At 37.4% G+C, this 25,873-nt stretch overlaps 2 protein-coding genes across 3 annotated transcripts; one reads left to right on the top strand and one right to left on the bottom strand.

Moving 5' to 3' along the window:
* Nucleotides 1-195: 195 nt before the first annotated feature.
* ppp2r5b (protein phosphatase 2, regulatory subunit B', beta) lies at nucleotides 196-22,021 on the top strand. Of its 2 annotated transcripts, none has more exons than XM_056752466.1 (13): nucleotides 196-1,635; nucleotides 7,641-7,837; nucleotides 8,367-8,468; nucleotides 8,599-8,691; nucleotides 12,233-12,363; nucleotides 12,452-12,511; nucleotides 13,635-13,743; nucleotides 17,242-17,295; nucleotides 17,396-17,446; nucleotides 17,837-17,956; nucleotides 18,100-18,227; nucleotides 18,348-18,449; nucleotides 20,298-22,021. In XM_056752466.1, the coding sequence occupies exons 1-13, from the start codon at nucleotides 1,440-1,442 to the stop codon at nucleotides 20,464-20,466; spliced, it is 1,512 nt and encodes a 503-aa protein (XP_056608444.1). In that variant the 5' UTR covers nucleotides 196-1,439; the 3' UTR covers nucleotides 20,467-22,021. The 2 variants fall into 2 exon arrangements, with proteins under 2 accessions (XP_056608444.1, XP_056608450.1); XM_056752472.1 differs by lacking the exon at nucleotides 196-1,635 and adding an exon at nucleotides 6,633-6,750.
* Nucleotides 22,022-24,879: 2,858 nt separating this feature from the next.
* Nucleotides 24,880-25,567, bottom strand: gpha2 (glycoprotein hormone subunit alpha 2). The gene is made up of 3 exons (XM_056757203.1): nucleotides 25,450-25,567; nucleotides 25,162-25,346; nucleotides 24,880-24,984 (listed from the first exon to the last, which is right to left on the bottom strand). Exons 1-3 carry the CDS (start codon nucleotides 25,565-25,567, stop codon nucleotides 24,880-24,882), a joined length of 408 nt encoding a protein of 135 aa, XP_056613181.1.
* Nucleotides 25,568-25,873: the final 306 nt, after the last annotated feature.

Genomic DNA, 25,873 nt, shown 5'->3' with positions numbered 1-25,873 from the left:
GGGTCATAGCAGTTAGGGATTGTCTCTCCGTAGCCAAAACGCCCTTAACGCATCACATTTAGTGGTCTTAAAATAAGTCTGCAACACCTCGTCGGTACAACAATATCATAGACCTCGGGTTTATTCAACACTTAGCGCCGGATTGAACAAAAAATCGTGAACACAGCAACGGGTTAGCTGGTGGAATGATGAACGAATGAAGAAAGAACAATGGCCAACCTGACAGTCCCAAAACACAGCGGCTAATAGAGACTGTCAGCCAGAAGGGAGCGAGAGAGGGAAGAGAAGGGGAGAGGCTGAGGTAGAAAACAGCTGTCTTATAAAGATACGGACGAAATAAAAAAAACACACATCTAATAATCAGTCAGATAAACGGTACATATTATCGGTAGGGTATAGTCATAACATCGCGATGACTAACAACGGGTCGCGTATAAGTAAATAAATAAATAAGAAGGACGTGAGCGTCATCTGCAGTGTGTAGCATCTACATCTACTTGCACCACCTGAAGACAACGACCGACACTAGCTGCTGGGAAATAAAGAAACGGGGGGGAAACGACGGAGAAGAAGGACGACAGACGATATTGAGGAAGACTATCGACTTTCTTGTGATTCAAGTCATTGAACGGCGGTTTGGTGTATTTGAGCGCGAGGAGGTAGAAGAGGGTATCTGTGCTGCAGCGGCCGCCGTGATGCTGTGCACATGTAGGCACGTTTGAGGCAGTTCATCCCCGCCCTGCGTGGATCAGAACCCGACCGACGGTACAATAACGGAATTAACAGGGGGACATTGGGTGACTCTGATAAGGACTTGAGGCGCAGAGCTGGTGACTGGTAATGTGACGATAACCTCAAACGAATAAGTGATGCATTTGTACCTGTGTAAAGGAGTTATATGACAGGATTTTATAATCGCGTATTTGTTTTCAATGTTGAACGATTGGCCCGCGATGAACGGATAGCAGAATGATTATTACACCCCATTTTAAATTCGGTACCGATGTATTCCTCTAACCTATAAATATTTAAATAAATACCGAGTTTAGGCCGATGACGACAGTACGACAGAGATGTCTTTATTGTAGCAATTTCTGTTCACCCTGATGTCTCTTAATTAAGACATAAGTAATCGGATCCCCCTTGTGCTTATTTACGATTGTAATTTCGTTTTTGATGGGGTTTAATGTGACACAAGCAAGAGACGCGTCAAATTGAACAGAGATAGCTTTTACGAGCTCTCCACCATCTCTCTATCCGTATTTGGACCAGGTTAGATAACTTCAGTCAATCTTCGCTCGATCATTTGACTATCTCCATTCAAGAAACACACATTGACTCAGTAAGAAGGTGAATAAAGACTCTAAGCTTAGAAGAGCCTGTTCTCGCCATTGGCTCCGTCCTCACACAATCATCTTTCGAGCACCGCCGCTGCAGCTATGGAGACCCCAACGAAGCTACCTCCGTCGAGCCCATCATCGCCGACCACGGGCTTCTCAGTGCCGAGCGCGGAGAAGGTAGACGGCTTTCCCCGCCGCTCGATGCGCCGTGCGCGGCAGCGACGGTCCCATAGCTCCTCACAGTTCCGCTATCAGAGCTCCCAGGTGGAGCTCACGCCGCTGCCCTTACTTAAAGGTACGTACATCTAACTGGGACATGAGGTGGTTAGTCACAAGATAAAGGTTGTTCACAGACAAAAATCCTTAATTTGGGCGTATTCACACATATTTGGATCGTTTTGAATTGATGGTGCTTTCTTGAGAATCATTTGATGTTATAATAAGGCTGCTGGATAGACGACCACCATAAATACTCCATGTGTAGATACATCAGCTTGTTCAGTTGGGCATCTCAGCATAATGGTTCTCAGATCAACATGGCCTATTTTATCTGTAAGCAAGTTCTTTTGGAAATGTTTTTCAAAAACATTAGTTAGGAGACCCTATTAGTTTTATCCTGATTTTTATGAGCTGGCCATAACTGCTTATTCACCAAGCAGTCAAGAGCTCCTGCATTAAATATATTATGGAGGTAGAAAATAATTCGGCCTTTTGCGTATAGATATTAGCCTACAAATTTAGATACTTTGCAGACTCTTTTATAAAAAGCCACTTACAATATTGAGCAAAACAATAAAGCGATTTACTAAATCAGTTATACAACGTTGTGATAGGAACCTTAGAGAACCTACACGACTTCATGATTCACACTCTTGCAGGATATGATTCATTTTGTGTAATACGGGAATCATCTGAGTGACATTTCCAGTGAAGCAGGGTTTAGTGGTACCAGGACACACTCCAGCTGAGGGTGCGCTGCCAGTTGGTGTGTCACAGGGACTCCAGACTGAACCTCTGTCCTGCTAAAACATCCAGCTGACCTGCTTTCAGTCATTCACGTCACTGAGACAAATCTCCAGTGTTAATCAACTTCTAGGGTTTGGGTTAGTTTCACTAAATCCAATGTGTTTAATTTCAACCCTGTCACTGGCTGTGGGTTTATTTGGCTCTTTTGTCTTCCAGATGTATATCCAATTCTGCGGGCTTCTTAGAGCTTTTTTTGAAAGAATGAATACAAACAAATATCATTAAACCCATTTTAGTCTTGATTTTTGAATCCTTCTGAAATACAGAGATTTCCTTCATAGCAAAAACATTTATTTATACATATTTAAGCAAATGGTCACAACTGTAAACATAACATCTATCAGTTATTAGTGCATGGCAGAGCAAATGTCCGCCATCAGGGTTAATCAATACCTAATAACTCACTGCTTTTCTCACCCCCCCCAACATTTCTTACTGTTTTCATACAAATAAATACAGTACATATTACAGCATAACATACATTTAGAGAGTATATAGACAACATAGACAAATCAGCTCTTGCAGCTCACAAAATTCTTGCAATCAAAGACGACACTTTGAAATACAAAAACAAATACTTAAAATGAACAGGGCATTATTAACAAAGTATTTTGTGTTACCATGCGCTGGAATGACACCGGTGCCACATTTTTTTTGTGCATTATTGCATAATTGCAGGTTTTCTTTATGTACTGTATATCTGCAACTTTCATAAACTCCATTACTGGTACACCATGTTTCAATGTGACAAATAGTACTTAAATGCAAGATCAGCTGTTTGGAGCATGACAGACATCACCTGACATATAGTGCATCTGAGTGCTTTGGTCTGAGTGCTGTGAATTTATGTTCATAAGCTGTGTGTGTGAGTGTAATAGCGACCAGGTGAAGAAAACAGCAGAGACACCTTATCAATCCCAAAACGTGACCCAAGTCTTTAATTGGTTGACCATTCAAAAATATGTACAACATTCGAGTTGACTTTGTTCTGTAGGCTGTCATTAGTTATGGGAATAAGATCGTAGGCTTGTTAATGATGTGATGGTGAAGTGTTTATTCTCATTTATAAATTCTCCTTTAATGTCAGCTTGTGTTATTCATCCACCTCAGTATAGTGAGTTGAGTTCAAGTCCTCGTGAGTTTGTGTCTCTGTAAATAGCTGTCGCTGCCGGAGGGTGAAACTCTCACTTAGACAATAGGCATCTCAGAGCTCTACGACTCCATGTGCTCTGAACCGAGACATTTTAGGGTGTGTAACATTTTTACAATATTAAATATTTATACATTCTGTTTGCAAGGATATGTGTATATGCAGATAAGTTCTGTCATTTGAATTCTATGCCAAATATGTTTGCTCATGGTTAGCAATAAGAACCTGTGGAATTGGGTAGAGAACATGATTCATGCTGCGATGAGATTTTTCAGTTTTGAATTATTATTTCATTGTGAAAATCTATCTATTTCTGTTTAAGAAACCGCGTTTCACAATGCAGGCTATATGTATCTGTCTGCTTATTTCTGCAGGGTCCAGCTGGTCAGGCCTGGTGTAAGGTTACAGTACACAGAAGGCCTGCTCCCTCTCTGGCCTCCTCCGATCAATAAATGGGGCAAGATTGGAAGAGGGAGAAAACAAGAGAGGGAGTGAGTGATTATTGAGACAGGGAGAGAGAAGGAGACAGAAGAGCATTAGAGACAGAAAGAGAGAGTGAATTGGATAAGCATGTGAAGCAGTAAGTGGAGGAGCAGTGGCGAGCTGTAGAGTGCTTGCACGGTGTACAGACGACTAATTATTATTGTTCAGCAAAAGACCTCAGGCCAGATCTATCCTTGTTCATTGTGAAGAATGGCGAATAGAAAAAAAGGGTGTGATTTTTTGTTGTCTTATGACTTTGAGATAAGGTTTATTAATAACCGTTTGGTAGGAGGTTGTAATAGTTGTTATTGATGTTTTTGGATTGAATACATAACATCAGAGCTTTACCATTATTGGCAAAAGAAAACAAATATATAGCGGTCGTATTCCAAGTAATGATTCGTTCTGGTTCTTCATTGGGGTTTAGTTGAGTTTAGCGGAGTGAGGTTGTGATACTTTCCCTGGAAGCACCAAACAGTGTTACTTTTAGTTATTGTTTTGATGTTAAAACGTTAACAGATTCATATCATGTCAAAGAAACACAAGAAAATTGGATTTGAAAATCCTCACATCCTCATAAAAGTCTACTGTAAAATGTAGCTGTTCCTGTTTTGTCCTGCAGTCATTTTCACGTGCGGTTTTGATAGTTTTGGCAGAGAGGTGGTTTTGGTGGCCCAAAATAACAAGAACTGTTTTGCCACCCAAACACAGTAATATGTTTTAACTAGAAAGAGTTTCCTCATTAAAAACCCACTGCTACAGAAAGAACTACAGGGGGAGTGAGAGAAGGATGGAGAGGAGGGTAAAGTGAGAGCATGAGGAGAAGATCTGGGTAGAGCGATGACATCATCTCCCACTCTCCCTCCTCACGGTTTCTTTTCCTAGCATGCATCTCTCTCGCTCTCATGTCCCACTGTTATTGGCTACTCTATATTTAGCAGCTATGAGTTTAAAACATTACCGAGTTTATTACAACAGTGTCATGTCAAAAGGGAGATATGCATTATTTAACTTGTTATAACAAAAATGGTATGTTCGGACAAGAAATTCTTGTTTTTTTCTTTTTCCCCGAGTCAGTATAATGTCTTTTTGGTTTTGAACATTTTCTTGTGGTTTCGAAGTTAATTTCTAAGGAATATTTCTAGAATTTCCCATTCACTTGTTTTCTTTCCCTGTCCCCTCCTCCAGTTTTCCTTTTCTCCGCCCTGTGTCTCTGTGCACGTGTTTCCCTGGACAATTTAGCTGTTCTGACTGCTGTGGCTGTGTCGCTCTCGTGGACCTCATCCTCCCCTTTGTTTCCTACAACACACACAAACACATACAGTATTACATAAGACACTCTTTCATATCATTGTCCTTCATTCTTTACACCAAGAATGATAATTATAACGATAAAATTTGAGAGAATATAGGAGTCAACGCCACTATTATGGTAACGATAAAAAGGTACGCTATTTGGTGGGTAATATAACACTATAAAAGACTATACTGGAATAAGGCCCAAAACACTACACAAAGCAATTTTGTAATGGTTTCAATTGGAAACAGATAATGGTATTCATAATCAGGGGTGCACATAAGTTTTTCTGTCAGGTTCTCTGTCAGAGAGCGCCTGGAGATTGGGTGCTCACACCGCACATAGTGTGAAAAATTATATTTACATATTAAAAAAAGTTACTTTTAAAGAACAATGAACAAAATAATACAGTGTGATTAAAACTATATTTATATTAAACTTACATTTTCTACATTACATTTTAGGCATTTGGCAGACGCTTTTATCCAAAGCGACTTACATTGCATTATCCTATACATTTTCATATGCATTTGCAATCCCCTGTTTTCGAACCCACAACCTTGCGTTGTTAACGCAACGCTCTTCTTACCACTGAGATACAGGAAAGCTTATAGTACAATGAAAATGTATTACTTCTTAGTTAATATTAATATTCAACACCAACTTTGAAACCTAAAACGACAACCTTTGACAGGTTGCTGAGAAGTAAGTTTGCGAGCATTTGCGAGCGCACATGGAAACGTGCGGTGCGGAGCTAGGATCGAGTATAACATTAATAAACACGGACTGCGTGCAAGTGTCAAGTTTAAACAGCTTGTTTTTGTAGAAAGTTTACGAGAAGCGGCATTTATTTCGACGTGCAGCGCTGAGCATTGCAAATCTAGACATTCACAGAGTCTGCGTGCAACGCGTGCTTGTCTAGGAACGATAGACGAACCGATAAAGGCGGAGCTACAAATACTCCGGTCTGTCGCCATTTAGACCAAGTGTCCTTTTAAACACCGGGAACAAACCACATACGATTTAACAGCATTCAGTTCTAAAGTAAATCTTATCCAGTAATACACGTAGGTCGTCTAAAACAGGGATTGTACTTGTGCATTAAGCGCTTTAAACCGTGTCAGTACGCAAATGAGCGGTCTAAAGAGCGCATTTATTTTATTTTGCACTTATGTGCATCCCTGTTCATAATAGCATTGTAATGGAAGCCATTAGATTTTGTATTAAATCCATTGACATTTCTGTAATGGCTTAGGTCTATATACTCCACAATCTTTTGATTCAACATCTCTCATTTGACCACCTTCCTTACTCCACCCCTTTTGATTGACTCTGTCTGAGGCACACAGTGAAGGTTAAGACTTATTCATTTTTAATGGAGAATAATTTTATGAAGTGCCATGCTGGGACTGGAAAAACTGAGAGAATGTTGTTGAACAGGAACATTAGGACATGTAAGTTGTGGGAGTTTTTGGATGAATGAAGCAGATTTTCATAGTTATGGTGACTGAGCAGCTGCGTCCACAGAGAGGCCAAGACAGCGCAGGGTTAAAGATAGCACCCGCTAATCCTGTTAGCACCAGACGCCTCCGCTCATTTCTCATTAGCATCCCATCCATACACTTCAAAAGTATACATTACCATGCTGTCTGTCTACCCTATAGATGTTAGTCTGTGTGTATTTGTGAGTATAAAAGTGTGGAAACACAGAATGACAATATTATGTTTGTGAAGAAATCAGATAAACGCAATTAGCTAAAATCAAATACTGCCAAACTTTGTAAAATTGTGATTTTTTATCACAATTTTTATTCTTTCTGTTTACTATTATTTTAAACATTTTAACCTGAACACTATGTTTATCAAATAATGAAAAGCCCGAGCACTAGATTTTAGTTTAACCCATAATGCTGGGAAAAATATGAACATTTTCAAAGTTAAATAAAACCAGGCCTTGTTTTTGTCCATCTGTAAAAACGAATTCATCTGTGTCACAATTGTACTTGAGAAGATATTTCTTATTATTAGCACAGGTGCTAATGAATAAAGTGTGGCACTGTGTTTTTTAAAGTGCTTGCCAAAATATGTGATACGTATTATTATAAACTATTTTAATAATATACTTTAACAAATCTATAACTATTGTTTAAACAAAATTATTATAAATGTATCTAGTAATATAACTGTAAATTGAAGAATTTATATTCCTCTCGCTTCTATATGTCATGTGCAGCGATGTATTTGTGCTCTCCTGCATAAAGGAATGAAGATCTTGACGTGTCTGGTGCTTTGTGGTGCTTTGTACATTAAATTTGATTTCTCTGCTATCATGCCTGTCTCTTAGATGTCCCAGTGGCCGAACTTCACGACTTGTTCTGTAAGAAGCTTCAACAGTGTAGTGTGCTTTTCGACTTTCTGGACTGCGTCGCCGACCTAAAGGGAAAAGAGATCAAACGTGCGGCGCTCAACGAGCTGGTGGAGAGCGTGGCCACCAGCCGCGGGGTCCTCATCGAGCCCCTTTACCCAGAGGCTATTAAAATGGTGAGATGGATCATGAAAGAAAGAAAAAGTGATGGAGTAGAATGAGATTTGATAAATAAGCAGATGAGGCTGAGGGAGATAAATTGGCGTTGAGGAACGTGCTGGATCTCAGTGCTCTAAAGTGCACTTAAAGAACCATTTGTTTCCTTGTGTTTAGCTACAGTAGCTCTGAACTGTATGTAGCGGATTAGAAAAACACCTTAATTGGAAAACAATTGATTTTTGTTTTGTTAAGCAGTCCGTTTAATATTTTGATAGAAAATTTGTTGTATTGTTTTGTGGACGACAGGTCACTTATCACTGTCATATTTTTGGATAGGGCACCATGGTAATACCAAGATTTTCCAAGCAAAGTTGTGATATATGAATATAATTTAGTACAATGCTAACAAAATCATGTACAATGGTATTAATATCACTTTACACATGTTCAAGAGGTTAAAAACATACATTAAAGGGATGTTTGAATAATCTTATGCTTATTGTGCTAACTCTTTTCGTCTGGTTCTCATTTACTCTTTCACTGCAGATCTCAGTGAACATTTTTAGAACTCTCCCACCCAGTGAGAACCCGGAGTTTGACCCAGAAGAGGATGAACCAGCTCTGGAAGCTTCCTGGCCGCATTTACAGGCACATATCTTTCTGCATTTATATACACATAAACGCACACTAACACATATACTCACACCATGGGATGAGAAAACATTATGAGTTTTTTAAAGCTTGTCTCTCTCTCTCCTTTTTCTTTTTTTAAATGTAGCTGGTGTATGAGTTCTTTTTACGCTTTCTTGAGAGTCCAGATTTCCAGCCGTCTCTTGCCAAGCGCTATGTGGACCAGAAATTCGTTCTGCAGGTATGGAGCTATTTTTGTGTGTGTTAAGAGTTTCCTAATACCTTGAGAAAGCATAAGGATCTGTAAGGAGGGGTGTAACAATGTATCGCATATCCCAATTCAAAAACATTAAGATATGTATCGTAGAGCTACTAAGAAATATATCGTAGCTATGGCAATATATTTAAAAATGAGATATATTTTTTATATTTTTATGTTAAAGTTTAGTATTTCTATTCAGTTTCTATTCAGTTATTATTGGCTTACATAAAAATGGTTGAATTCAACCTTAAATGTTGACAATTATTTTACAAAATAACAAATGTTACAAAAACGGTTAATGTTTTGGGAAAAATCTGTCATTTGAGTGTCAAATATATGTATATATTTACAAAATTCATAATGCAATCGTAATTGTTAACACAGTATTGTGTACTGTATCAAAGTCTGTTAAGGGGATACCTGTCAACAATCCCGTTTTGACTGGGAGTCTCCCGTTTTGTACACCCATCTCCTGCCACCCTTCCATTTTGTTATTTCTCCTGTAAACTCCTGTATCTAGTTATTTCTCCTTATTTCTTACGACGGAAACCAGAACACTTTCACTTGAACAGGAGGATGGCTCCGTGGCTTGAGCCAGTGTAGGCGCCCTTTGATAGGCGAAATTGAACGGTAGCCGAAGTGGAGTAGTATAGAGAGGATACCCGCTAAAAATGTCCTCTCATTACACAGCTATAGGTCCCCATATTACACTCGGCGTTTTTCATTTAACGCTCGTTCCTAGACATGTAGTCTAGATGCAGAGTCTATAGCTAGTGCTTGATCTGCAGAAGTAATATTTTCACTCTTTTTTTAAGGATTTCTGTCGTAAATGTATTGTTTTTTTCTCTTGGTCTACTGTAACAGAATTTTTGGATGTCTCCCTAAAGTTAAACTACTGAAACCTATATCATATTTTAAAACCACATTAGCTGTTGTTGTTAAGCTTTTTATGCCTTTACAACAGTTGCGGATCCAGAGGGGGTCCAATGGGCACTGAACACCCCTAACATCCAATTGGTCACCCTGGGTGCCACCCCAAAATTTGATTTGCTACTTATGTTGATTGAAAGCTGATTTCACCTCTCATTGAACAAAGCTTTTAATATTCGGTGGCAGTGCACATGACTTCACCGCACACGAAAGTCAAGCAAGTCTAACAGCATCGTTTACCGCTATTTTCATCATATGTTTTTATTCTTCGATTTCTCAGTTGGTTGTTTAAGTCACCAAATCCAACCTAATATAATCTTAAACATATCATTGTGTAAGTTTATGTTAGTCTTTATTAAAAGGAATTATTGGTTCCAAACATACATTGTTTACATCGGTGTCGGAAATGAACAGAAATATGACAAAAAGGTGAACAAAACTGCCCTCCAAATTCAAGATAAAAGAGGGCAAACGGTCCCTGCTTAATAAAAAAGGATCTATGACAGCTACAGTCTAAATAAGAATGAATGTCGATGACAGCATTTTGGCTCTGCTACAGCATTGAGCATTAGAGCTATCAAGTTTATTGTATGAATATACTGTCCAATCAGAGGAGTTTAAACGATTCACCGGTGAAGAAGAGCTGCGCCACGCTTACAAAGTTTATCTGTAATAACAGCATACAGATAGGATTTAAGAAAGAGATTAATTATGTAGAGTAGTCAGACACTTAAATGTATATCCTAAAGCCGTTGAGTGTTTTAGTGATTGAATGTTGTGTTTTCTATATATTTCCCGTTTGAATAACTGATTTTTGTGTTCCTTAGAGAATCAAAACAGCTTCTCACCTTGTTTTGTAGCATGTAAAACCTTTTAATGTATTCTAATATCCGAAAGTAATAATCAAGATGACAACATCAAGGGAAATAATCAGCATCAATCATTTATTTTTAATAATGAAATGAGTATATGTTTTATATTTATAAAATCTGATACGATGCTGATGTACGATCCACATCAGCACAAAGACACCTATGGTGCTGCTTTTTTCTGTGTAAATTAAACAAGTTGTTAGGATTAAATTGTTTTCAACATTTTCATTATTTATATTTATAATGTATAACATCTACATACATTTAGAATTACATCAATTTCATTACGTTGTGCAATTGTTTTGTATTCATTTGTCACATTTGTGACAAACTCTGGGAAGTAAATTATCACTTGTACCTCTAATCTGCTATCCTATTATTTATTTATAATTAATTCGATGCCAGGTCAGGTTTACACAACAATTTTCTGTCATGGTCTGTGGGCCTCCTGAAGAAGTCTTGGCCACCCCCGGCCACCCCATACAAAAACTCTAGCTCTGCCACTGCTAGAGAGAAAAAAACGTGTTATGTAAAGAGTTGTAAGTACTGTAGACAACTTTGAATAAAACAGTCCATAAAGGGTTTATTTCAAGCGGTTCTTGTAAATACTAACTGCAATATGCAAACACTGGTACATCCAACAATCCATGTAAATAGAAAATAAAACATTCTGCTAACTAATAAACAAAGTAAAAACACCCGAACTACGGGACGCGCAAAGGGACAATGTGCTCGAGCCTTTTAAACTGCGTTTAGATGTATTTTATGTCAGACGTTAAATTTTAAATATTTAATTAAAATGATACCTTGCATGGATTCATGGGCATGTGAGCTGCATGAAACAGTTTGTAATATTATTCTGAATAAATGTATTGATTTACATGTAATAACATAATTATCTTATGTTAGATATAAAATAATTAAAAGATTTATAACAGAGGGTTGCCCTTTTTGCCCTTCACAACAACACATCCACCCCCCTCCCAAGGTTTGCAAGTCTCCCGGATTTTGCTGCCCAAATTTAGACAGGAAGACTGGTATTTCTACAATCGCCGACTGAAATCCCAATTAAACAATTAAACAATGATGTTAACTTTACCAAAACGTTTGTTTCCTATGATAAAATTTCGATTAACAACATAATTGTTCTTGTTGCGTTACATACTTCGCATGTGCAAAGCTTCGCTAGGGCGGCCATATTAAGTGTTGCGTTCCTCCCCATTCATTTCAGTGGCAGTGACCTACAGTATCTTGTTAATATAAAAATCTTTGATCATATTGAATCGTGATCTAAGCGTATTGTTACACCTCTATCTGTAAGCATTTCCATTCATCTCAATGGGAGTTCCTCAACTAGGGCATAAGTGGCGGATGACATGTTGAGTTTCTCAGCATCTACCAACATGGTCGAACTGGACAAAGCTAGCTGGTCAAACCTCAATCCTTTGGTTAATATAATGTCTGATAGTTCCTAAAAGACATTTCTAAACCCCTAGTGAAAGGGAGTCTATAACCACCTCTGACTATTATAATGTGTTTTATTTTTGAGCTCAGTTTATTGCTGCTTTTAGCAAGAAATGGCAAATAACACCACTAAAACATTCTCGCTAGGTGTAAGGACATACCATTGGTGATTTTAATAATGTGCAAAAAGGCTGACTGTATGTGTGTGGTGTGCGTGTGTGTGTGTGTGTGTGTGTGTGTGTGTGTGGGTGTAGCTGCTGGAATTATTTGACAGTGAGGACCCAAGAGAGAGAGAATATCTGAAGACCATATTGCACCGTGTCTACGGCAAACTCCTGGGCTTGAGGGCCTACATCCGCAAACAGATCAACAATATCTTCCTCAGGTCAGACACATTAAACAAAGAACATGACATGGAATGATAATACACAGCCAATGCGCTTACTACTTTACTTTTTTTTGTAACATTACAGGTTCATTTATGAAACTGAGCGTTTCAACGGAGTCGCTGAACTTCTGGAGATTTTGGGGAGGTAGATGTTGTTTTACACCTTCATAGTAGAAAGAACAACATTGAACTGCATTTATTGTTTATTTTAGATCACTGATTATATTAAATAATAGTAAAAATGATGTACATATATTATTTTTATTTATTTTATCAAATGTCATTTACAAAGCAAATGAATATTTCAATCATAGTGTATCTCCCTATGATTTATTCTATATCCACTGTTATGAAGTAAATATATCTTATGACATTTGAAACCATCATTTCAAAGCTGTAAATCATAGTGTTACATAACGTCACACTGATATCCCTGTATTACTTTATTACTGTGGCGAGATGCTATATGTTTTGTGTGTAAGCTGGTGATTCAGACACCGCCAACATCATCGGTTGCATCGTCTGCGTGTTCAAACGTTGCCCGTTTTAGCATGTCCAGAAATGTAATTCACAGCCATGTTCTATGCGAACCTCTGCCACTTTGCCTATTTGGTTCTACCAAATCAAAATGATGCCTATTTCTGAGTATGTTTAATAGCATAAACAAAGCAAACCTCTGTCAGAGAGAAAGAGGGGAGAGAGAGACAGGACCAGGGGGAGGGATGAGTCAGAGTGTTGGGGATGGAGGTCTAAATTCAGGTTGATGCCAGTAGTATTTATAGTGCCTCCCACCCACACATCTCTCTGATCACTACTGAGAAAGAGAGAATGAGGTAGAATGAGAAAGCTGTAGCGAGGGAGAAGACAGACAGGATGAGAGATAAAGTAAAGAGATATGCAGAATAAGACTAAAGAACGAGACATAAGGGATGATGGAGATTGAATATGTAAAGCATGAGAGATAGTTAGGTGGTAGAATAAAGAGATGAAGTGAGAGAAAATATAGACAGAATGGAATTAATAATAGTTAAGCAATGGAAGGAATAGACTGAGAAGGAAGATAAGACAAAACAAATGATAGGAGGAGAGAGCAGGAGACAGTCAGAAAGAGAGGAATGATGGGGGGGTTAGCGGGGGATTAGTTGATGAACAATAACGTAGCGAATGAGTGTACAGAGCATCATGCAGACAACTGATACTAATCCTGTTTACTCTACTGCATCCTACTCACTCCTCTGCTCTCCTTTTCTCTCCTTCCTCTCCTCCAGTATCATAAATGGCTTTGCTCTGCCCCTCAAATCAGAGCATAAGCAGTTCCTGGTGAGGGTCCTGATCCCCCTGCACACTGCCAAGTCTCTCTCTATTTTCCATGCGCAGGTTAGAGTCAGACACACTGTGACACCCGCACTGGGATGCACACACAGCTCTGAAACTGTAAAGTGAATGGAGATCTATAAGAAAGAAGGAGCTTGTTCATGTAATCTCAGTAGTAATGCAACACAATAGTTTTAAACTGCTGCCTACCTCAGTAGAGTAATAATTCTTTCTGCCTTTTGGTAAACACTTTTTCTGTTCATTAGGAGGTAGGATTTTTAGGGCTTAAATTCAGTCTTGAGGCCTGTTTAATACTTTTCATGTAGCATCAATGTTTTGGTGTATAAAATTCGCTGAATAAAATTATGAGCTTATATCATTAATTACGATATATCGGATGGTATATTGCAAATAAACAAAAACAGTAGAAATTTTCACATATTTTAAAATGTATTTTCCAATTGTAACTGACAGAATTTTTATGAAATTTCTGTACCAGAGGGAAGGTGGGGTGAGGCGAGGATTGGTGACTATGTCTGGAACTTAGCTTGTGAGGACAGTTTTAGTCACAAAAGACAAAAGCAATCAAATGCACACCTCTGAGTGTTATGCCAGTACTTCGTAATTTCTGCGCACCAGTAGTAATACCGATAATGTGTGAAACTATTATGTCGTTTTGTGCGGACCTTCAAATGTAAAAATCTTGAATTTCGTATTAAGCATGTTAAACTTCATAAAGAAAGAGTAAAAATGAAGGCGAAACACTTATTTTTTTACATTGTGTTATATGAATGGATCACACACCACATGAGGGCGCTAAGTACTCATTTTAAATAATGTTAAATACAAAGGTCAAAAAAATATTTTGACACTTTTGAAAAGTTCACTTAAGAAGAAAAGTTCCGTCATGATTTACTTGCAAACATACATGCAGTTTTTCTTTGGGGTAAAAAATAAGAAATTGCTCTTTGCCTAAAATATTGATCCCTTCTGTCAAGCTCAAAAAGAAAAAAGCATAATGGTTTAAAAAATCTACAACTCTCAAAAGATAATCTAAAAACCTTGCCATTTGGCTTTAAAAGACTCTTGTTATGGAGTGCAGTTATGGCAATTTACTGCTTTTTTTAATTTGTCTTTTGTAGAGAAGTGGTCACTATAAATGGTCATTGTACAGAAAAAAATCTTTCTTTAAGATTCTTTCAAATGTTTGGTTTTGGCCACACATAACATTTACACACTTATTCATCAAGTACCCGAATGTCAGCATGTGTATGTTTGTATTCTGAAAGCGCTTGCCCTACATTCCTTCACTTTCCCGCCTCTTGTCAATATCACCCCATCCATAATTCATTGCCCACTCCAGGGTGTTTATAATTCTTACTGCCCATGAGGGCATTGGGGGTGCTCCCAGGGAATGCCTTCAGTTGGCCCAATCTTCTTTTATGCAGCCTCCATAGAATCGAAGGCACAGTGCAGCCAAATTCTTCATTACCCAAGGCTTCTCCAGCACATCACACATTTCTAGAGAGCTCTAAGGAAGATGAAAGTCTAAACAGACTGACAGACTTTTTTTTGAGAAATGATTTTGTCACCAGTCTGTGTGGCACTGTATGCTTCAATGTTTCTTTTGCACTGTGTGTCACATGTGGGGGTGGTGTTATAGTTACTATTTTTAACTATTTGCATAAGAAATAATTCGAGGAGGAAAGTATGGTGTATAGTGGAAACAATAGAGACAATAAAAAACTATTAGTATAATTATAATGTTCCTGAGTTAGATAAAGATTCAGGAGGAAAATAATAAAACAACAGGTGATGGCCTCTCACCCCCCAGGGAAAGAAACAGATGTGACATCAGTCCTTCCGAATAAGACACACACACACCTTTCTCCACCCTAACATCTCACCCAGGCAACCATGCAGAAGGGCTTCCGTGGTAACCAAAACCCCGAATGCACTCAGAGGCGCATACACATGTGAACACACAAGTTGTGTGACGTCCCTTTGGAAAAGCATCTTTTTCTCAGTCTTGTCTGTGATCTCTGGGGCTCAGATGCTTTTTTGTGTGTCTTCTCTTTAGGGTATATATTAATCTTCATATAAATTCTGCATGCGTGATTGTGTGTTTTTGTAGTGTCATTATTTATTTCTGTTTAGTCTCGGTGGTTCAGTGACATTTAAAATGTAGATTAAGTGCTTTTCGAGTGTACAGAAACGTATGGTGTCATTAACTGTAACTCTGCAATTTATTGGCTCTATGAAAAATACCTTTACTCCACAGATGAATGATTCTGGGATATTAATAGGGATTTTTTAATTGATCAAAACTGAAACTAAGCAAATAAATGAGAAAGTCTAGGTTACGGTTGATATTCTGAAATTCCCCTGAACTCATAAACTGGCATTCTTGCCAGACGTATTGAAAATCTAGCCAATTGTCAGCAACAGAAATTCATTTTAAACACATTATACCTTAACTCAATGTATTATACTGTAAATAATGTGGTCTAATGATTAAAGCCCATAGAAGGCAAGACATGAGCAAGGCAAATAAACCTGGGAGATCAATTTCATTAGTCAAAAATCATTTAATATACAAATGTCATCTAAATGAATACTTACTACATATAAACTTGCATATTTTATTACTTTAGTGCAGTTGTAGTGCTTGCTTTATACATGTTACACATTGCTATTCATCAAAATGGTTCTCACCAGCCTGGTTACCAACTTTCTTCAAAATATCTTCTTTTGTCTTTTGCAGAAGAAAGAAAGTCATGAAGGTTTGAAAGGACAAGAGGGTGAGTAAATGATGACAGAATTTTCAGTTTTGGGTGAACTAGTTTCAACTAAATATAGCAACAATATTGGCACTTTAAGGGATTGCTCACCCAAACATAAATTTCTGTCATTATTTTTTTACCCTTGTGTCGTCAAAAAACCTTTATGACTTCTGGGGAACACAAAAGAAGATTTTGAGAAATGTCTCAATGGTTTTTTGTCCATACAATGCAAGTCAACAGGGACCAATTGTAACCTACATTCGTCAAAATATCTTCTGTTTTGGAGAAAGAAACAGATTCATATAGGTTTGGAATGACATGAGGGTCCGTAGAAGGAAGGTAAAATAGTAAAAGAATGATAATTATTGGGTTAACTATGCCTTTATGTATTGTTCAGTATGGGTATGTGTCACTGCTGGCAGATTGATGATAAAGCCATGTGGGGGCATTCAGGATTCAGATTAGCAGGAGACTTTATTTGTGATGTCAGCTCATTCCTTCAACTCAAACTGTAAGGCAGATTAGAGCTTGTATTTTTTCTCACAGTGAAGGGGTGGGTCTGCACTTTAATCGATGAACAATCTCCCTTATGTATGGCTCCATTGACCACCATCACCCCCTGACCTTCCTTCCCTATCCAACCCTCTCCACACACACCCTCAAACCAGCAGCCCCTGCAGATACAATCATTACGGCTTTGAGGTTACTCATATGGTGTGTAGACAACCTGTAGACTTAGACGGATGACTTTATTCAAATGTTGTTCTTTGTTGTTTAGCTGGCTTACTGTGTGGTGCAATTCATGGAGAAGGATGCCACAGTTACAGAACATGCAAGTCAAATGTCATTCTGTCATGCTTTTGAAAACAAATATGTCACACACAATCCAAGATGAGTGTTACATTTTTTGGTCTCCTTACTGTCTTTATTAGATCATCAGGGGGCTGTTGAGATACTGGCCCAAAACATGCACTCAGAAAGAGGTAAGAATAGCATGAATACCAGCGTGGAAACTCGTTCTGCAAGATATGATACAGCACTGGCCCAGAAGCACTTCCTGTTTCAGGTTTTTTATTTGTATTTATTTATTTACATGTGTTTCACACTTGAATCCATTTCAAAGATGTCAGTTTCACATTTCAAATCTGTATTTTGTTCTATTGGTTGTATTTTATTCTAACATACTGTCAGGTGAAACAGGAAGTACTTCTGGGCCGTGTTGTTTACATCTTGCAAAACAAATCTTGTCCATAGTCTGATATTTTGATCGAGACGATTAATTGATGGTGTTCATAGTTTATATTTTTAAACATTTCTTGATTTACATTTTGCTTATTTTCTGTGGATTTTGATAGCTTGTATATAATCCTCAGGTGATGTTCCTGGGAGAGATCGAGGAGATTCTGGATGTGATTGAACCATCTCAGTTTATCCGGGTGCAGGAGCCTCTGTTCAAAGAGATCGCTGCCTGCATCTCCAGCCCTCATTTCCAGGTCAAATTCCTCTTCCACACTCCAGCAGAACTCCCATATTGTGTTATACTACCCCTGTCTGTCTGTCATCAGTGCTGTAGAACACAAGACGAGTGATGAAAAAGCCCTCATTCTCTCTCTTTATTTTAATTTTTCTCTTTCAGGTTGCAGAGCGGGCTCTGTATTTCTGGAATAATGAGTACATTCTGAGTCTTATAGAGGAGAACTGCCAGGTCATTCTGCCTCTGGTGTTCGGCACTCTGTACAGAGTTTCCAAAGAGCACTGGAACCAGTCAGTGTCTTTTTGAAATCCTTCATTTAAAAACCTTTTAAAAATGTTATTGACGTCAATCAAGAGACCCATCAGAATCCATCACCAGGCCAATAAGACATTTCTACATTTTATTTTTAGGACGATCATCTCTCTTATCTACAATGTACTGAAGACATTCATGGAGATGAACAGCAAGCTCTTTGATGATCTCACTGCCTCGTACAAAGTGGAGAAACAGAAGTGAGTACACAGCTTAGAGGTAAAATATAAACAGCACATTTTACTTTTTTAACAGTACTTCTTGTAATGTGGTGAACCCAGTATATTTGCAGAAGAAGATCTATGATGGGACTTAATGGGAGTTGATTGGAATGGAATAATTAAGCATTAAATATTAGAATGGAACCAGGTGGACGGTGGGGACGGGCTTAAAAGAATAGACGTCTCATCGGACATCCGTACCTCGTCCGAAGTTAACTTCTTTGATCTTTGGTTATAATACAACACTTTTATTTATTTATTTATATTTGGGCTGTCAACACGTTAACGCATATGTTTAGTTTTTTTTCAGACTAACGCATAAAAAATATTTAACGCAGCATCCGTTTGTTTTGTCAGCCTTTGTCTAGCGCTACATGATTTGAAACAGAAGATTTGACGCATTCAGTGTAGATAGACAGCTTCCAGCTCTGCGACGCGGTAAAATGCAACGCGACAGCAGTTCAATCTGGTGTATACAGTCAAGGGCTAAAGGTTGCGTCACTGATTCTCTGTCAGAATCTGTCAGACAGCGCACCAGCATTAAGTTAATCTTTCGTGCTTGAATGAACAAAACCACACAAGATTATGCCAGAAAGCGCGTTTTGTCTAGTATTTTCGTAAGCACAGACTTCAACATGTTAAATTAAATCTCAAATGAATGCAAAGAGTTGTGAAAATGGGAAAGGGCGTCAGATCTGCGTAGAGAAGCAGCTCTTTAAGGGGCCCCATTCTAAACCTGCTGCTGTGACTTCTGTCACTAATATCAATTAAAGAACAAAAGAAACAAGGAATTCAATGCGTTTTGTAGCTTTAATGAGAATTATTATGTTTTTAATTTAGAATTAAGCATTAAAGACTGTTAAGTGTTTAAGAACTTCATTACATTTTTATATATTTCCTACATGTTAGACATGATAGCTTTCGATTGTACTGTACAATTGCTAAAATGAATGTTAAAATATATATTTTTTTCAATTTAATGGAGACATCAGTTGCAGTACTAATCAGAATGTTAGCTTTCATTCATAAAATGATGCTGTTAAAGAAATCTGTTGTTTCAGTAATTTGGAGATTAAATGTGAAATTCTAGAATTTAAAACTATACATTAATTTTATGTGCGATTAAGAAAAAGTGTGATTATTCAGATTAATTTATATTAATATATTATATTATTATTATTATATAATAATATATATTATTAGTATTATTATTTTTAGTATTATTAAATGTATATAAATATACTTATATTATATATGAATTTTAGTAAATTACATTTAAACTATGCAACAGTATTAGTTTGTGTTATGGAATAAAAGCTTGTGTTCACATAATATTTGTCTTTGTACCAGTAGCAAACCATGACGTTTGGGGCTTTGCCCTCTGCGCATGCGCAACACCCCCCAACGCACACACTTACCAGAGTACAGTAAGGTATTTTACCTTACTGTGCTTTCCTATAGAAATGCGCATATGTCATTATACCGTCACACTTACTACATGATACAAACACTTCTCCAGACTTGAAACGCAACAAGCCGAACAGCACTGCAAGAGAGTTATTACCAATATAACATGCAATACAAATACAAATCATTATGACACATTGGTGCCGCCAAAACAGGCACATGACAATTAGTCAGGAGACATGCAAGAACCAAAGAACTACTGGTGAACTCTTCCTTTAAAATATGTGAAATCTCAGATGTCCAAAAAAGAAAAGAATGAAGGTCAATTATGATTTCCTGTTGAGTTTTTAATCTTTCATCTTTCTTAAAATTATAAACACTCACCCAACTCTTTGCCCCCTCATTTTTTTCTCTTTGTAGGGAGCTGAAGAAAGAAAGGGAGCGAGCTGAGCTGTGGAGGAATTTGGAGGAGAAGCAGGAAAGCCGCCTGCAGAGCCTGGCCGAGGCCAGCAGAAACCAGAAGAACCTGCAAGAAAGAGAGAACGCCACCAGGAGCCAATCAGAGACCAGCACTACCAATACCACCTAGAAACCACACGCAAACACAAACACACACTCACTCAAAAATATCACAGCACTGTAAAATGATCAATATTTCTGACTTCGGAACCAATCGATGCCTCAATCTCACACACACAAAAAAACACACACACCATGCAAACAGTCCGATTCCAAGTGCCAGACAGAGCACATATACAACAGGCAGTCCATATGTAGATATTTGACACACACTGAAGCACACATCACACCCCGAGTGAGACATACTGTAAAAGAAAAAAATAGTACCTCTCACATGCGTCCTACTCTTTCATATGCTTCATTCACGCTTTTCACACTCTCTGCATCTTTTATTTGTATTCTAACACACACCTATATCATAAACCTTACCGTGCAAAATGTACCTGCCCAGGGTTCAGACGTGGAAGCCGCACGCGCACACTCAAATTCAAAAACACTTATGCATCGTACATTGCCGTCATTCCAGAACTGGTTCTGTTTCTCTCGGGCGCGATCCGAGCCCCCGTCTACCGACCAACAGACTCTTGCATAAAGTCAAACACTGAAGAGGAAAGTTACTAATGATTCTAAAGATGAAAATTCTAGTAATGATTCTAATGTTCCTACTTCTACAGCTTATTCTATAAGTACTACTTCTATGCTCCTATAACTGATGTTTTTATATATATATATAATATATATATATATATCTATAAATATGATATCTATGTCTGATTATAGTGTTGGTGGGGGTAAACTAGTGTAGCACCTCATAAACATGACTGAAGTATGCTGCTAGGTAAAACTAAACATGTTATGAAGTGACAATACTTTAGTCTGTTATTATCTTGTTTTTTTATGAAAACACTCATCACATTTTAATTTAGCAATATTGTTATCTGTTTGAATAATCTATGTTGGCCGATTTTTATTTATTTGTTTTTTCAATCAAAATGCTTGTTGGCAATCTTGTGTTTCAGTATAATTTTAAGAGAGAACAGAGTTCTGTTCTTTCTTGTTTTTTGTACATTTGTTTTTTGTTGTTTATATTTATTAATGTGGAGGCTTGATAATGGAAAGGAACTGGTTGTGTAGCCATCTCAAGAAAGCCTAGGAAGAGATTGCGCTGTGTGTGAGAGTGTGCTCGTATGTTTGGATGTTGTAGAGCAGAGGTTTAGTGAAGAACAGGGATTAGATGAGAATGTAACATTCACTTTGATTGTGCTTAAATGAACTCAAATGAACTGCCACTGTCCATGATTGATTTCAATAGTCTCTCTCATTTACCAAGAAAAACATGAAAATAGCAAACAATATCATTCTTGTTCTCCTTCTAAAGAAAGTCTTCACTCTGACAGAACCGGTATTTGCGAAACATCACATTTCATATGAGCAAACGAAAGAAAGAAATGATATAGAATAGAGACGGCAATAAATATGGACTGAAACTGTATGCAGAAGTAGCATCAATAGAGTTGCACTGTCCTTTTGATCAATGTCTTGTGTTTAAACATAGCAATGTATTTTTGGGGGAGCGATGGGGGGCTTTGGGATATGAATGTATAAAAGTGGGATGTAAACATGAATACGTCTGTTGAGTGACTCCGCATCAAGAACACTCATTATTTTCACTCATTCTTTGACATACCAGAGGATCTCGTTTCAGCTTTCTTGTAACTTTTTATTTACATCTGAAACATTATAAACTAACCGTTCAAAAACATTAATGAGGTCGATAAAGCAGGGTACATTTTATGATTCCTATTCATTCCTTAAACATAAGCAGTTGTTTATAATGCTGTGCAATGTTCCAGTTGAGATGAATGGGAATTATAATTACATTGATGTCTGTATGATAAACGTGCTTAACAACAGCAATAGGTACTATGGTTAAAAAAAGAATTTCTTAGAAGCTTCTGATAATGAGCTATGTTCCAAATGTTAATAAATACAATATAATATATAATCTGACAAAAAGTATTTACATAATGCACAATCTACAGAATCTCTAATCTACATAACATCTAAATACATGTTATTTACCATTAAACACTGTAAATAGGATGTTACAAAGAGGGACCTGTGTTCCACCCACATTAAAGCGCAGACCCTGGCCTACTTCTATTCGACTAGTTCTAGTGTTTTAGACCTTTGTGCTTTAGACCAGACCAGACCAGACGCTCTGTGTGGCGTCATAAAGGCAAAGTTTCATGATGACATTAACACACTATGTCACGTTCAAAGTCTCCTCAGATTATTTGCATACAGCGCTGAAAGTTAACACTTTGCAATTTAAATTCTTCGAATATATATATTTTCCATAATTCTAAACAGATACTTTTGTCAGCAATTGATCGGTTCAATTTTTTTTTTCATAGACATTGAATATGACTTTTTACGAGTAGCACGAACATGCACTATCAAAGTGCTGCAAACCATTTGGGGCTTCCTTTTATGTGACAACAAAACCTACACAACAATTTAAATGTAAGTAGTCCTACTTAATTTGCTTAATGTTACACAATTGTGGTGTTTTGAATTGCAAAGTTTACATAACCGAAGTGAGAGTTGCTATCAGATATTCTGTATATATAGAGCTTGTTAATAGACATCACGCCACGTTTAATATTGCACCATCTCGGGAGGATGGATGTTAGTGCGTTGTTTTGATTTTCTTGTTTGATTAGGAAATATAACTATGGTTGGCCGGTCTTGATGTGTTGAAAAACAGGACTGTTCAGGACTGTCCCGTGGTAATTTCACTTCAATTTCTCCATATATCACACAAAACAAGTAACGGTACATATCAAATCAATAATAGCAGTGGAGTATTATCCTCTCAAGAAGGCGGCGCCACCGCAACATACAACATAGGGCGTGACGTCAGATTTCTCTATGGACCCTTTTGCGCAATACGTCACGCTTACGTCACGGCATGAGCTGGAGGTAAAACACAGGGAAGGTTAGAAGCGGCCAACACACACCAACACAGATCCGGCTACACAAGGAGTTTAAAATATCATCTTGTTGTGTTGTTTAGTGTCACAATCGACAGAACACAGTCTCCAATTTGACATTTTAACACATTCCTGCTGCCATTTCTAAACAAAAAACAAGGACGACAGACATGTGTCCTAGACATGTGTCCTTACATGTTCAAATTTAATCCGATTTTTTTTAGTCATTGTCAAAAATCAAGCAAACAAAACGTGCTACTCAGCATTAGTAATGCGGTCAAGGGGGTCTTTCTGCCTCCACCTAAGCTCCGCCCACAAAAACGTGTCACAATGTTTACTAACAGTAAAGGCGTCTATGTCAGAGAGGGAGATAAGTAGTCTTAAAAGCACTTTTAAAAAGGTGATTAAATATATGCCCCCACCCAGACAAAGCAATCTGCTTTATATAGCTACAGCAAAATATTCAAAAGACAGATCAATAGGATAGCCTATTAATAAATGAGCCATGCTGAAAAACGGTGTCAGATGATGCTAATATTTAGATGTAAAGCTCAAATATATTTGTTCAGACACCTACTTAGATTACATTTGATGGAAAGGATGTGATAATAATCGTACAATGGAAATTATGGTATTATGAAGCAATGCCCCCTTGAGGCGTTTTACCCCAAAGACAAGATTTGAAAAAAATATTAATTCTGAAAATATTATTTTATTTTCCTTAAACAACATTTTCCGTACTCCCTAACTACAGGCTTTACTATTCTCATAGCAACTGTGAGGCTCTGCAAAACAACAAGCTTTAAAACACATTTATCTTTCTGTTATAAATTGGCTCGGTTATTGTAAAATCTGTTTTCTCTTGTACCTCCCCAGTGTAAGCTTGGAGAGTCAATGTAGTCAATAGTAGCAACATCTTTAACACAATGTCCAATGGACCCTTTTGTATGTTAGAATTATTTTTTGTGACCAAAAGAATCCATGAAAACAATATTATTACGATCTATCAAATAAAAATAAGTATCTGTGAATTAAGGCAGAGATAGATTTAAGGCAAAACAAAAATAATTATAGTTATTGTTATGTAAAGCAATATAATGTTTTATATAAAAAAGTCAATAGTTAAATAAAGTGGACACTAAACATTCATACAATGTACTTTAATTCATCAAAAGATTAGATACAAAATCTTGTACAAAAACATAAACGCAAATTTTGTGCAAAATATTTTTTGAATTGATATATGTGTTTATATATAATATACATTCTTGATGTCATTAGGTGACACTGATGCTGGAGTTTTGAAATAGAGACTATCAGATTTTATGTTGTCATTGTTTACATTGTTTGTTGTCTTTCAACTGAATCCTCTTAAAATTTTACATTCAAGATTAAAGGGTAAACAATATTTATTGGTGTGTTTAATTTTCTAGACTGAGTTGTCAAGGAGTGAGTTCTGCTCTTATTTGATAGTACACAACGCCATCTCAATAACGGGATTTGTGACACATGCTGCAGCGACAGGCACGTGCAGTCAAGATCTCAATATCGTCGTTGTGTCGACCACGAGGACAGTGCAGACGGACTTTCACCTAAGAAAACAAAACAAATAAATGACAACCAATGATTAAAAAATCATTTCCATTTCTGAACCTAAAGCAGATTTCCCCAAAAATATATATTGGAAATAGCAATCCAATCTCCAGCCATCCCTAATCTAGTAATGACAGTGGTGTAAATAACAACATAAAATGGTGTCATTAATATACCTTTGCATCCTTGCTAATGGTGCAACAGCGGGAAGCAGATGTTATGTTGTGGGTGAAGTTGGAGGCCAGTGACACAGAATAACGGGACGGGAAAGCACTCGACTCACAGTAACCCACACAAGCATAGACTACTTGAGTTCCTCGACAAGTCCCTCGCTTGTCTGTCCGTATGGTTACATTAAATGCTGTATATAGACCGAAGTTTCCATTAGATATTTCACTGAATCAATAAGTTACTATGCACTGTACAATACAAGTGTAGATACACAAGAGTTAGTTTTCACTCACGGTAGAGGTGGCAACCAGGACTCAAAGCTTGAAAGCTCCAGGTAAGAGGCATTAGCCAAAAAAACAGAATCACAGGCAACATGAGAACAATCAGATCAGATGTCACACAGCGGAACATGAGGATGTCAAACCTACAAACACAATAAGAGATATGATTTTAAAACCTATACTGTACATAAACATTCATGTTTTATTTAAGAGAAAATTGTTGATATATAGAATATTGTGTAATGAAGGTCTGGTCAGTCCTCACAAATAAGAAATTGGTATTAAATCATTTTCCTATTTGTGAGGACTGATCAGTGCATCATTTTGTCTTGGGAATTTATTCTGCTGCTTTCCTATTAACTGTAGTAAAGTTTTTCATGCTGCAAATGTTTTTGTTTTTAGTTTTATTTATGCTCAGTGAGGATAAAATATTATT

Source organism: Triplophysa dalaica, chromosome 1 (genome assembly GCF_015846415.1).
Source record: "Triplophysa dalaica isolate WHDGS20190420 chromosome 1, ASM1584641v1, whole genome shotgun sequence".
Lineage (NCBI taxonomy): Eukaryota > Metazoa > Chordata > Actinopteri > Cypriniformes > Nemacheilidae > Triplophysa > Triplophysa dalaica.
Note: the sequence above shows the minus strand (reverse complement) of the source record. Positions and strands in the feature narration are given on the sequence as shown.

Excerpts from the sequence above, each read along its gene's own strand:
- gpha2 (XM_056757203.1), bottom strand. The coding sequence starts at position 25,567 with ATGTTCCGCTGTGTGACATCTGATCTGATTGTTCTCATGTTGCCTGTG. Across the intron at positions 25,347-25,449 it reads TCCTGGTTGCCACCTCTACC|CATTTAATGTAACCATACGG; the intron begins GTGAGTGAAAAC and ends GTCTATATACAG. Across the intron at positions 24,985-25,161 it reads CCATTAGCAAGGATGCAAAG|GTGAAAGTCCGTCTGCACTG; the intron begins GTATATTAATGA and ends TTGTTTTCTTAG.
- ppp2r5b (XM_056752466.1), top strand. The coding sequence starts at position 1,440 with ATGGAGACCCCAACGAAGCTACCTCCGTCGAGCCCATCATCGCCGACC. Across the intron at positions 12,364-12,451 it reads ATCAACAATATCTTCCTCAG|GTTCATTTATGAAACTGAGC; the intron begins GTCAGACACATT and ends GTAACATTACAG. Across the intron at positions 13,744-17,241 it reads TCTCTATTTTCCATGCGCAG|CTGGCTTACTGTGTGGTGCA; the intron begins GTTAGAGTCAGA and ends TTTGTTGTTTAG.